Source organism: Tachypleus tridentatus, chromosome 13, assembly GCF_004210375.1.
Source record: "Tachypleus tridentatus isolate NWPU-2018 chromosome 13, ASM421037v1, whole genome shotgun sequence".
Lineage (NCBI taxonomy): Eukaryota > Metazoa > Arthropoda > Merostomata > Xiphosura > Limulidae > Tachypleus > Tachypleus tridentatus.
Window position 1 is genome coordinate 229,142,442 of NC_134837.1, and position 12,754 is coordinate 229,155,195.

Genomic DNA, 12,754 nt, shown 5'->3' on the forward strand with positions numbered 1-12,754 from the left:
CTCTCAGTGACTAAATTACCAATAAAAATTTAATGAAAAAATAACATATTCATCATAATACTGTATATACCTGCATTCTATGGGCTTTGAAATGCATATACATTTGGTGATCAGACCTCCTGAACTGAAGCCATAAACCAGGTGTGTAAGTACGTCGCAGATGACCAAAAAATGGTTTAGTCATTTGCATCTTGCTTAAGTCTACATACAAATAGTCTTTCAGTTGAGCTGTCTGAAATTCTGCTTTCCACTTGTCTTCTAGCCATGCTGACAGATCAAGTGTGAGAAACTTCCAGGAGTTATTGATCTGGATCTCCCAGATGGGAGGGGCATTGTAGAGTCCAAAATAAGCAACTTCTGTATAAGCTCTATTTATTAGTGAAACCCCTATACTGTTAAGTGACAGGAAACATTCCAAGGTTGCCATTTCACCATCAATTGCCTAAAAAAACAAAATATCTATTACCAAACAAGATAATAAACTGAAACAAACCATACCAGTTAGTTGAGCAATGCAGATTTTAGCTGTTAACAACTCAGGTCAGTTGGGTTAATGGTAAGAAATGTAATTCTTTCTAGAAAATATTAAGGAAATAAATCAGCATTTCAATGACTGCAGCATGTTGTACTAAGTGAATTAATTGAATAATTTGATTCATGTTTTCTATATTAGAGGACAAACATCAGAAATATATGGTTAGCAACTTTAATTAATGTATCAACTGTTAATAATGTTCTAAACTAAACAAAGATATTAGAAGTTGTATATAAAATGAGTTATAAATGACCAAGATATAGTATCTTAAATTCAATAAGCTTTTCAAATACAATGTTGAATAATACAACAAAATTCTTCAGGATTCAAGTGCAGTTTAAATTTTGAAAAATATCTTGACTTTAGAATTATCAAATGTTCATATAACCACTGGATTAAAAAAAACAAACTATAAACTATTAAACATTAATTTTTTGATGGATCCATGATTTTGTTAATTACTGGATCTCTAAAAAGATAGTTCCACAAAAATGGAAATAACAAACCATTGATATTACACTTAATCCCACTAATCACTACTGGGCTTTACTAAGCATTTTACACACAAGTGTCATCAACCACTTTTACAGCCAGATATTTATACCAAGTGATATCACAGGAAAAACATAAAATTTACTCAATATGATACAATATGTGGACTCCATCAATAGTGAATGGAATGTAAACAAGTGGGTGATCTGACAGTTAACAGACATCTTAACATGTTCCAAACTCTCTAAATTAAAGAATTACTGAAACCTCTAACATTAATGAAATGCATTATTTACTTTTAATTACTAACATATTTCAATCAATGCTAACTCATGCATTGCTACATCTATATTTAAAAAAGTTAATAAACAGGAAACATTGTTTTTATGATCAAAATAGTTTTATGCAATTTATGCATTTAGCTAAAAAGTTTTATGTATTTATGAACTTTTGTAATATATACTTTTTATATATATATAGTTTTTACTTCATAAAATGTAACAGACTTTTAGAAAAATAATTACTGATTAAATTCACAGAACACACATGACTTACCTTTCTAGCATGATGGGCAATCCTTTCATCCTGTGTGAAAAGCAAAACCCTCTGGTGACCATCCAGAAATGACACCCAATAAACATCAACCTTGTCTTTTCGTGTCTTTCTGGGAAGATAGATTCCATCTTCAGACTCACTGTCATCTATAAAATACAAGTATAGCAACTAGTCTGTTATATCCCTTTATTTTATTGCCATTTCAAAACATCCATATCATATGACTACCCTTCATCTATCATGTCATATTGATAGAATGTTACTAAATATTACCACCATTAAAGAAAATGCAATCATTTAATGATTATAAGAAGTAACTTACCATCATGTGAAATCATGATGATAATTTCCATAATTCCATGTTGGTTATTTATTAGAAGACAGTATTTGAAACACTTTCAATGTCAAGAGTCATGCTGTTGGTTGAATATTATTTCCTATTATATTAGCTATTAGAATAAAAATAATCATGTATTTTTCAGTGTTTGTTACACGGATGATCTGTACTATTAACAACTACACAGCAAGTCTTAGAGCCTATAATACTTACTATTAAAAAATTGAATGTTATACCATGTTGACTGGATATTCTATAACATCACCTGAGATAGTGCAATGCTAACAGTCATGCCCTGTTGATTGTATGTTATATATCATCTGAGTGGTGTGATCACAAAAATCATATTTTCTCAACTGGATGTTATATAACATCACCTGAGATTCTGTGATGACAACAATCATGCCTTATTGACTGGATTTTTAATATCACTTGATATAACATGACCATAACAATCATACCCTGCTGATTGCATCTTATATAACCTGAGATATCATGATAATAAAACATCATGAAATGATGAATGGATGCTATATAACATAACAATGTTTAGGCATAACAAGATACCTATTGGTCCACTTCAGCTAACCCCATCCTCTAAGCCAAACTAAAACAATTAAAAAAAAGCCAGCCCTTATCATTCATTTATCTGTCAAGATTTCTATTAAACTCACTCTAATTTACTGCCTCCACAACATCTAAAGACAATCCATTCCATAGGCCAACCATTCTATTTGAAAAGTAAAACTGTCTTACATGAAGACAGCTTCTACCTTACCAAAATCTATATTTGTGTCCCCTAGTTCTATAATTTTCACTGTTAAGTATGAAAAATGTTGATGCATTAACATTATCAATTCATTTTACAATATTAAATACTTCATTCAGATCACCCCAACTGTTTCTTCTTCAAGAGAAAACTTTAAGTATCTTAATCTCTCCTCATATGAAAACTCCTCCATTCCAGATATCATTTTAGTAACCCTCCTCTAAACTCTAACAATTCAATGTCTTTTCTAAGGTAAGGAGCCTGAGACCAAACACAATAATCCAAATATGGCCTAAACAGTGACTTATACAATATAACATCACCCGACATGCTGTGATAATAACAATCATACCACATTGATTATGCATTACCTATTATTACATATGCTAACCGGTACAATAATTTTTTTCTTGTTCATTGAGCATTACCTACCAGCATTTGAAAAAAAAACAACTAACAAGTATCATGTCACATTTATACATTATTTTCCACTATTTAAGACAATAACAAAGATAAGAATAATATAATTACTGTATTTCCATTACTTATCTACCTTTGAGCTTTTAGTAACTATAATTAATGAGTTCATGTTTGTATATTACTATCTACTGAACTTCTAACAAAAACAAATGTCAAGTCTTGGTGGCTGACTCTGACTGTTACTATCATCTGTATTGTATACAATGACAAAAGTTGAGTCATACAAGTTCTATATTTTAACAACCACTTCAGTTATTACCAAGGATAAAAGGTATATGTTGTTGCTTTGATATAACTCACCATCACGAAAGCCATTATCAAGAACATATATCAAGTCATATTATCTAAGCTATCAGACATCCAAAGCTCCTCATGTAAAAGTGGATGAACTGTAGACCATCTAACTAGATTAATTTAATCTACTCATTAAGCATTTAACAATTATAATTTTTAACACACAGTATGTGTTTCTTCACAAAATTTGGCATAGTTTGAGTAAACATTATAAGATGTTTGCATACACACAAAAAAATTTGTAATTAAAATATTTTTACTGAAAATTTGTCCATGAACATCCAGGACACCTTTACTTATTAGTCTGAGGGCAAAGTGATTTTTATGTTAAGATTAGAAATACTTTTATTTATCTGATAATTTTCAGAATTTAATTTGTGTAATCTCTAATTCTTCTAAGTAATATAAAACATTATTTGTTAATTTCTCTACCCCAATTCTATATACAAGGTTAGTCAACCCCGTAACCACCAAAAAATAAATAATTGAAATAAATGTAAATTACCCATTTTTTTATTTCTAGAATGACTTCATATCATAATATGAAACATTTGTTTATCCCAAATAGCTTTAAACTGGTAACATTATACATGTGTTTATATTTAAATTTTATTGTTTTAATTAATAAAAAATTTAATAGTCTGAATTAATACTCCTGCTACAAAATTAATCAATTAAATAATGCACTGGCCACTTACAAGCTGCTTAGAAGTATACTTTGTGAAAATATTTTATAGTTATTATTCTTTATTTTACCTTCTGTATTTTTCTTATAACAAAGCAACTTCAGGCTATCTGCTGTATCCATCGAGAGGAATCAAACTCCATATTTTAGCATTGTAAATCTGTGGACTTACTGCTGTCTCAGCAGGGGACTATTTTACCTTACCTAGTCTAATAAATTTCTAATATTTTAAAACTTTAATTACTTTTATAATAAATAAAGAGTGCAGACAAAAAGGAGAAATACTGTACTTATTTGGGTCTTCTTTTTTCCATTGTTGACTCTTGGTGATACTCAATCCTACTTTTATATACTAATGGTACTACTGCATTAAATAATTTTTTTATTTAATTAAGTAATACAACAAAGAACACAGAATAATTATGTGCAGAAAGCAAGCAATGTTTCATAACTATCCCAACTTTTCTGGTTTTCTGACTATGCAACAAGATCCATTACAATTTCAGATAAATACATCAATGTGTTACATGTGGGAACATATTCTGAGCTGGAAATGAAATACACAATTAACTGTACAGTTAGAAGTCTCAACAATTCTGAAAAAGATGTGATATTTGGGTATGGCAAAAGGGGTCCAATTTTCTATCTTATGACTCTAATGAAATAAGATTAAATGCAATAGAAAATACGATTTACCTGAGTAATGACAAGATTATAATGACTAATTTATGTTAAATTTTATATTTCTTGAAGGAGTGGTAAATAAATTAGAAAAGGGGTGGTGCCTATAGACCATAACAATTCTCATACTAGGAGAAATTGAAAGTTTAAAGCTTTTAAAATATGAATTAGTAGCTATGTTGTTATACCAGGTTTATTTAGAAGCCATGATAAGAAAGTAGTTTAATAAAATTCTAAATGTTATTAGTAAAACCTCCTAACATGCACATTAAATGATGTCCATTCTGAAAGAGTTAACTTACTGGGTTTGTGTACACTCTTATTTTAATGAAGTAATTGTTTTTGTTATAACAAAAAAAAAAGATTGGTTAAATATTTTGCTGGTCAAATTGACCAATTCCATTGTCACACAAAATTTCATTATAAATAATTGTATGCTGTCATGAACTTAGAGCTAATTTAAATAAACAAATGTAGTTTCATATTATAATATGAAGTCATTATAGAAAGAAAAAAGTGTAATTTAGATTTAATTATATATATATATATATATATTTTTTTGGTGGTTACGAAGTCAGTCAGAATGACCAATCCAATTTTGAGTTAGGTTGGAGAAAATAATAGATAAACCATAAAGTTTTACTGAAAAAATAACGTTTGAAATACATTTAGGAGATTTTAGGGATTACACATTATAGCTGGAGGGAAGAGTGGAAATAAAAACAAATTTTTAATCCATTTATGCTGTGGGTTTGACTTTTAGTTAGCATATATACACACACATAAATGAAACAAAAGTACACCACAACATGGTTACACTTTTCTTTTTGTTTTTTGAGTGAAAAATATATACCAATTTTTACAATACTGACAAGACTTTTTTTTTTTGTTAACTAGTTGCTACCTACCATCATCTGAACTACTAGCAATGACAGGAGACTTGTCTCTTTGGTTAGATGTTACAGTTGGGCGAAGAGAATGAAAAGTCAGCTGCTCATGTCCAAAACCATCCTGAAAAGGTACTTTAATCTTAAAAATATTGACTTGGAAACATTAATTAAAATACAACTTTATAAAATGGTGATGAACATCACAATAACCTGTTTTATTTTGTGACAAATACAAATTTGTCCAGAAGTAAATAATTAGAAACAGCTTTTAGGAGGTCAGAATATTTAATTCCAAAGCAAAGGTACATATTAGAGAAACTTTCACAAATATTACTTCAAAACAAAGATGTATGTATACATATAAAACCTTGTAAATCTGTGCAGTAAAACCATTTTTTTTTCGGTTGTAGAGATTCCAGATAAGAGTTCTTTCTAAGGATGGGTCATCCCAAGTATACAGAACTGACTGATATGGACTCAGCAAAGTCACTTGGCCCAAAGATCTGAATTTAAAAATAAATCAAGAATAACTATAATGCAATTCATACAATGTATTTATATTTAGTAAACCAACAGAAGCTGCCTGCAATGAAATCACTGCTTTGAAATATGTATCACAAACAGATGAAATTTATACAAATAATATATCAGTAGCAGTTCAACTGAAATCCTTGCTTACAAATAATAAGTTTTCAGAAATTTCTTGCACAAAAGTAATATATCAAAAAGAACTATATGAAATTCACATTTTCAGTTTATAAGGCTGGAAACCATTGTACTGCATTCTATGTTCACAAATAATACAATGTATTTATATTTAGTAAACCAACAGAAGCTGCCTGCAATGAAATCACTGCTTTGAAATATGTATCACAAACAGATGAAATTTATACAAATAATATATCAGTAGCAGTTCAACTGAAATCCTTGCTTACAAATAATAAGTTTTCAGAAATTTCTTGCACAAAAGTAATATATCAAAAAGAACTATATGAAATTCACATTTTCAGTTTATAAGGCTGGAAACCATTGTACTGCATTCTATGTTCACAAATAATAGGTCAAAGAATTGTAAGGAAATGTTAATATTTTCATACACTGAAAACAAAATACTGATAGGTAGTTACTTCCTCTCACATAACAGTTTCTTTTGTTTAGTGCTGCTTTCTATATGCTTAAATGTTCTTGTTTGCTACCAGCATTGACACTCCCATTTACTCCACATACAATGTGGTTCTACTGCATCTTCTCACAAAAATCAACATGCAGCAGGCCCTCCAAAAACAGGAAAATGATACTCTCCTGATGCAAGTAACTACCTCTATACAATTCAGTGTAACAATCTTTTCAAAATTGGTTACAAAAGCAGCACTGGAAGGAGAAAGTATAAGAAGTAAGTACCTGTTGGAAATATATTTTCAGTGTATGAAAGTATTAACTTCTGAAATGGTATCTTACTTCCTTTCACATAATATCTGGACTTCCATCAAAAATATGGATGGACCAGTGCAAAAGTCGTTGAAAAACGTCTGTGGAGTGTGACCTCTCTTGATAGAAGTACACAGTCATGGATGACACATCACATCAGTACCAGGCATACTCTTTACTAAATGAGGCAGTAAGTGTCACAGAATTAGGGAGAAAATAGGTATAACATATCAAAGAGACTGCATACATGTTGGTTAATCCAAAACCAAACTCACAAGAACCTGCATCCAGGAGAGGGTAGGATGAAGGGTACCCAACCATGGTTGTGCCTCACAGTGTGGAATGGCTAGGGTACATCAGACTATATTCAGTTGGTCAAATCCAGTTTAAAACCAGGCAGAAACAGGTATCTGCTTTCTTGTCTGCAGTAGAAGAAGGGCCTCAATTGTTTTCACTTCAAACCTATGAGATGGGAGAGAGAGAATGTTCCATCCTGTCTGTCTATACAGAGCACATGTGTGCAAAACCTAAACCAACACCAGCAACTGGGAAACCTAGCATCTAAGTGAAGACAGGCAGGAAGTGATCTTGTGGTGGTTCACTGAAATCCAAAAACAAACAGACTTCTGGTTCCTGGTCCAGTTTCATGTGTTATCAAAACTTACAAGTCACAACCTGCAGGTGATATATGCTTGGAGAACTCTATCCAACCAAATACCTGTCATTGAGTCCAGCTCCTTGCAATACTGACCTTCCAAACCTCAGCTTGAAAAACGAAGTATACTGGGGGTACTCTTGCCAACCAATGCATCATGATCATGGTAGGACAGGCATCACTTGCTACTGAATGGAATCCACTACCTATAAAGGACACAACGCTTTAGGAGAGGGAGAAAAATAAACCTACAAATTTACAGCTGAACTATCACATGAATAATGGCAACAAGTGAAATACAATATCTGGATGAGGAAGAAATGGCCACTTGAGTTAGGAAGTGGGAGATGAAAATGTTAGGTGTAGTAAATATGCAAGACTGGATTATCTACTCCAAAGGACAATGCAAATGAGCTGTCAGGAAAAGTAATATGTCGAATCTAGTAAGATGAAAGCTGGAAAAATGTTAGGATCTGGGAGGCTGATGAATCCAACCCATGATGGTAGAAAGGGAAAAGTCGTGTTGACAGGATGCAAAGATGTAATAGAACCAAATTCAAATGTGGAGTAGATGGAAGTTTCAAGACTACTGGTGAGCAGGTGAGCAAATATCATTTAAGCATGTAGATGACAGCAATGAATGACAGAAGCTATTACATGAAAAGAAGTCAGATACTGTGTTGGGATTTGATATTATGTATACATAATATAATGGTCAAAAACAACTGTACAAAAATCTGAAGTAAACATACAAAATAAACACAGCGTAAGTTCATGCTTACATATAATACATCATCAAACACAGCCAGAAAGAAATCCATTTCTTCATATCATAAAAATCAGATTTAAAGCTAACAGATTAGACCTAGATGTAATGAAATTCAGACTAACAAGTAATGCAGTAAAAATGGCTACAATGAATACCACACTTACAGATGTGGCATGTAAATATCATAAATTAAAGCTTCCTATATCTTCACTGGCATGACTTTTTCATAAATTCAGTGTATGTATATACATTTAGCCACCAGTTCCAGACAAGTGATTTAAAATTAGCCTTGGAGTCATTATTCATGCCCTTAGAAACTGTTTTCCACATTTTTAGACTAAGGCCCAATAACTGTCACCTAGAGTTAATTCCTTGAGTGATACCCATGAGGATGTCTAGCATGCTGACCACACATGAGAACAGAAAAATTAGAAACTCTAGATTCTCTTTCATTTTTGTAGTGGGACATGACTTAAAACATGGAAGACACAAAACCCTAACACTGAGCTTAAGATTAAATATAATCCTAAGCAAACTTATTTCTTTTTAAAATTTTGGTCTGATCTGTCTTATGTTTCAGTAGCCTGAAAATTAGCCTTGTAAATAAAACAATAGTGCTAATAATCTGTTGACATAACATATCATCTGCCAGTTATATCTTGAATAAACAGAAAATTTTGTTTCTATTTCTTTTATTTGTATTCAAGTCTAACTTGATTACAGCTCTTTAGACAAATCTTGACACTGTTCTTGTTAATACATAGAATGCATGTGACAGTTAAGGTGTCGTACATGACTTTTCTTCAGTTAATAACAACTTTCCTGTTACTTGTACTTCTCCCAATAATTTTTTTATTTAAAACATCTTATTAAGCAAAACACATCAAATTCTAAAGTTTAAGCAAAGGTTTCTTTCTAATTCATTTCCATAATTTTTAACTTTAAAAGTACTCTTGAAATGATAATTTGTCATTTTGTAAGATTTACTTTTACTAATTTTGTAAAGAAAATCACAAAAGAGAAGTTTAAAGTTTCATTTATGCACAAAATTATCAAGGTCTTATTTTTCATAGTATTTTCTTTTTCTGTTTAAGGTGTTATTATTACAACCCTTATTTAAGAGCTTTACTGTCTTATCTGCAACATTGGATAGTGTGAAATGTCTTGCTTCAAGGATTACCTCAACAAATCCAAATGTAACCATTGAAGCCAGTTTACAGTTAAATGAATATCAAGGTTTTATTTTTATTTTACATGAATCTATACTGTTGTTTTCTTGCTTTTAAGACTTTCATACCAAAGAATTGCAGACTACTGAAATTCACATAATCCCATCTTATTTCTTATAAGTAGCATAGTACACCTACAGAATACAAATACACAAGTTTTTGCTTGAAAGGGGTTGAAGATGGGTTTTTATATGCTGATTTTGCCACTTTATAATTTCCAAATTTTCTAGAAAATGTTCTCTCAAAAACGTACATACAAGAAAAAGGGAAACTTATGACAAAACAATTAAAAATATATAATAATGCCACAGAGGTTAATGACTAGTATGCATCCATTTTTCAGTAAGAGATGTCTATTTCATCAGGAAATAAACTTTAGGGTTATAGATCTATCTCATAAGATTTGTATTCTGCAGAATAAAAGTAATTGAAAATAACTATTTTGAATTAGTGATATCTCATAGCCAACTACTAATCTTAAAAAAAGACAAACTTTTGATTAATCTTCAGAAACAGGTCTTCACACAGATTTTCAACACAAACTGGAGCATCTCCAGGGCAGTATGGGAAGAAAGATATCACTGTTGGGGTCTCCGAACCTCCAGTAACTTCCACACACAAAGCAGACTAATGAAATTTAGAAAAAAAACAACTTAGATATCTAATTTATATCTTTGAAATATCATATTAGTTACAATTATTAGAATTCTTAACTTCTATAAGCTCTGTATTAACTAAAAAAGAAATGTAATCACATTATTGGAACAGAAAATCATGGATTTATGGATTTTATTAACTTTCTTAAATAGTATAATATTAGCATAACTTTAAATAAACATTGATGCACATCTATACCTCAAATTATTCATTTTAAATTAATTTGTTTTTGTGAAATATGGCAAACATAAGACATTAATGATGCTAGCTTAGTAAAAATCATGCTCCTCATCAGTTCTAAATTAAGAAGAAAAGAAATTTCTTGTATTTTTTTATTGTAATGTATTTTATTACCTCAATTATTTTTTGACTGTTTTCAAAACAACTTTCTCTAAATACTATGCTGTTAAAATCATAACCAACATTCATTAAAACAACTTAATGGTTCTGAAAAACTGTATTTGTAAATACTTTAACTTTTCTTTAAAGTTATGAGAAAAACTAATATTTTCGATCAAGCTATACATTTCAAATAAAATCTGTAAAATTAATAACATGTCCATACCCCATGATCCATTCTCAATACAGTTATACAAGGTTCTTTGAAAGAGAAGTGCTGTGATATAATACTGCTATCACGATGTTTGACAAACATTCTCATGGATTCTGTATCTGGCCAAAATGGAAGGCACTACAAAAAAGAAAAGAAACAGACATTAAAAAACAAATAATTTGTTATAAAATTGCATATTAAAAATGGTATTTTTACATGTGAATGAAACTGCTGGAAGAATCTTAGCAATGACAAAACAGTCTAGTAACTCAGTAGCATAGAATGCAATATACAAAAAAAGATTTACAATCTCATTGATAAAATGTCATTCAATCTTAAATTTTAACTTTGAAATTTAGTGCTTTAGATTAATGTCCATCACTGCATGTACTGAATATAATGGAATATTTAGAAAACAATATACCTTTTATTTTTTATCCACGTCTTTTTTCTTTTAAAGAGCTAGGCATTTTCCAATTTACTTCACATAAAAATATTATTACAATAATACTTCAATCTACTCACTTGAGAAGGTGCAATATCTAACCACAAGTCAGTATGTTCATTTTCTTCCATGAAGCGAAGATATTGCTGAATAAAAAAGGAAAAAAGTCCAAATGATGGAAAAAGCAACTGAAAGTCTGACTTTCTTTTGTTATTTCCTTTAGTGTGAATTTCTACAATAGTAAATGTGTTGTAACAGTGGCATTATAAATGTTTGTATATCAAACAAAAATCTCATTAATTAGTGTTACCACTTCAGAGATACAAACTATTTCAAATGACTGAGCATAATGATTGTAGACAGAGCCCTTTCACCATTTTAATCCTTTTAGATTTGCCAAAAACAAGAAAATCTGGTGAACAAGGCCTCTTTTTTTTCATCTTGTGAATGATCGCATTGGTGTTTCTATGCCGCTTAGAAAACAAGAAATATCCATCTACATGAGTGCTGATTGGCTGACGAGCACTGATGACGTAACTATGGATACTCCCACATACCCAGTATGGAGAAGCACCGCACTCAAACTATTGGTACACGTTGGATATACAAATAATTTTTATTATTTCAAGCACAAACATGATTATCGCTAGTAGCCATTTGAACTACGTCTTTTATTTATTATCAAAATTTATTTGTATCTCACTAGAAATTTTCTTTTCACCCCTTTCAAGCCCTGGAGGAACAATTTATCACTTTATTGTATAGGCCTATATAATATATAATAATTTGGGAGTTGCAACAATTCATAATATTTGTCTGTATGAGCGTACAGTCGTAATGTATACACCAAAATCGTAATGGTTAGCATCTCTGCCACTTAGCACTTCCTTGATATTTAATTTTCACCAAGATAAAACATTTATAACAGTCGAGTTAGAAAATCTTGCAGATGATTTCTACTTTAGTTTTCAAAAATTCACAAAACTTCAGTATTGAAAATGAAACATTATCCTTTTCAAAAACCTAAAATTTCTACAAAACAAAAATTGTCATTCTTATGCAATATGTTGGAATAGTTTCTTGTTCCTTAATAACTAAGAATGTTTTTTTTTAATTTTTCTTTCTGCTTAATTCACTTAGATTGTACTGATGAACTTACCTGTGTGTTGTTCATCACTACCAGAAATGGAGTAATAGTTATGATTTTGGTCAGCTGAAGATGGGATAGTTGGTTTGACAGGAACAGCTTTAGGCAAACAAATGAATCATTAATGGACTGTATAAATAGAAAATAAACACA

The 12,754-nt window shown here is 30.6% G+C and overlaps 1 protein-coding gene across 1 annotated transcript in view; it reads right to left on the reverse strand.

Annotated features, from left to right (window-relative positions):
- The window catches only part of LOC143240474 (intermembrane lipid transfer protein VPS13A-like), a 289,867-nt gene that overhangs the window by 27,517 nt on the left and 249,596 nt on the right, over positions 1–12,754 (reverse strand). Inside the window, 8 exon segments of the mRNA XM_076482942.1 lie at positions 71–442; positions 1,583–1,728; positions 5,737–5,839; positions 6,086–6,221; positions 10,293–10,426; positions 11,022–11,147; positions 11,535–11,600; positions 12,614–12,700. Coding sequence (XP_076339057.1) covers positions 71–442; positions 1,583–1,728; positions 5,737–5,839; positions 6,086–6,221; positions 10,293–10,426; positions 11,022–11,147; positions 11,535–11,600; positions 12,614–12,700 — 1,170 coding nt within the window.